The sequence below is a fragment of the Tigriopus californicus genome, chromosome 9, assembly GCF_007210705.1.
Source record: "Tigriopus californicus strain San Diego chromosome 9, Tcal_SD_v2.1, whole genome shotgun sequence".
NCBI lineage: Eukaryota > Metazoa > Arthropoda > Copepoda > Harpacticoida > Harpacticidae > Tigriopus > Tigriopus californicus.
The window spans coordinates 7,051,288-7,052,448 of NC_081448.1; the positions used below are offsets into that span (position 1 = coordinate 7,051,288).

The 1,161-nt window shown below is 43.3% G+C and overlaps 1 protein-coding gene across 1 annotated transcript in view; it reads right to left on the reverse strand.

The window, feature by feature from the left end:
- Positions 1-198: 198 nt before the first annotated feature.
- The window catches only part of LOC131886673 (WASH complex subunit 4-like), a 1,209-nt gene continuing 246 nt past the window's right edge, over positions 199-1,161 (reverse strand). The window contains exons 2-4 of the mRNA XM_059235072.1: positions 928-1,159; positions 501-718; positions 199-419 (exon numbers count right to left, since the gene is read on the reverse strand). Of these exons, the coding sequence (XP_059091055.1) occupies positions 273-419; positions 501-718; positions 928-1,159 (597 nt within the window). The 3' untranslated portion in view covers positions 199-272. The remainder of the gene's footprint in view (positions 420-500; positions 719-927; positions 1,160-1,161) is intronic.

Consider the following 1,161-nt stretch of genomic DNA (forward strand, 5'->3'; position numbering starts at 1 on the left):
TACGGCACTTCCTTGTTGCCGCCTCCAATAAGAAATGGACGACGTTAAGTGCCATGAGCAACAACCAAAAAATGTGTTCGAGGAAACATGTTCCCCTTAAAATAATGAACCAGTATTCTCCAAAGGGGAAACTTGGATAAAGTGGAAAGAGGACACAGATGACACAGAGACTGACTGGTCTATCTACTTTAACGACAATCGTCGACCCATTAACCAGTTTGTCCAGTTTTTCTCTCACCCATAGCGAAGCCATCATCGGTAAAAATGGCAGCTTACACATTCATTTTGTTAAGTTTGTCCTTGGCAGCCATGATGTATTCCAAATAGTTCAAGGTCAAAGGAGGTAGAATGGCGTAGAAGGCTTTGAGATGAACGTGTTTCTTCTCACTCAGTTGTTTGGCAAAGACTTGCACCAAAAGCTAGATCAAAGGTTAAAACAGCACCATGCTTTCTATTAAAATGCCGAAACCGATAGCTCTAATTGTAATGTTGCCGCTCACTTGAAAGTATTGGGTTCCATCAAAGAAATTTTGATTCAAGTTTGCCACCACTTCGTCGAGGATCCGCGCAGCCTCTATTGACTCGGAGGACATCTCCTCTTTTTTGGATAGCTCCTCAAAGTTGGGAATATCCTCGAGATCTGGTACAAATCGTATGGCATTGGAAACAAAATGCAGTCCGCCCGAGCGAATCATTCGCACATAGCCTAGGGCATTGCCTGCGAGTAGTAGTAGGAACAACAACATCATCATCAAGAAAGGTCATCCAAGGTAGCAGAAGCTAAGAGTTCGAGCGAACTAACTACAGTGTATGTACATGTATATATTCTTATGTACGTCAACGGGGAAGAAGAGCTTTCCTTTCCAAAGGGGACGAATAAAACAATCCAAGATAGCACATAGCGAATGGCTGATGACACGTACTTACCAATCTGGGCAATTAGCATTCGAAATTGGTCGAGGTAAGTGGTCAGTCCATCTGGCATGTGGCCAAGTTTCCGGATGCCTTTGTTGAATTTGCTGGCACGCTCAAAGGGATAAGCTTGGTTCTCCTTCAAGTAGCGAAGGTCTTTGATCAGCCGAGATTTGATATGTTCGTCGTATAAAAACTGGGAGAAGATCACGAACTTCTTTCGGAGGAACTGATACGTAAAATTGACCT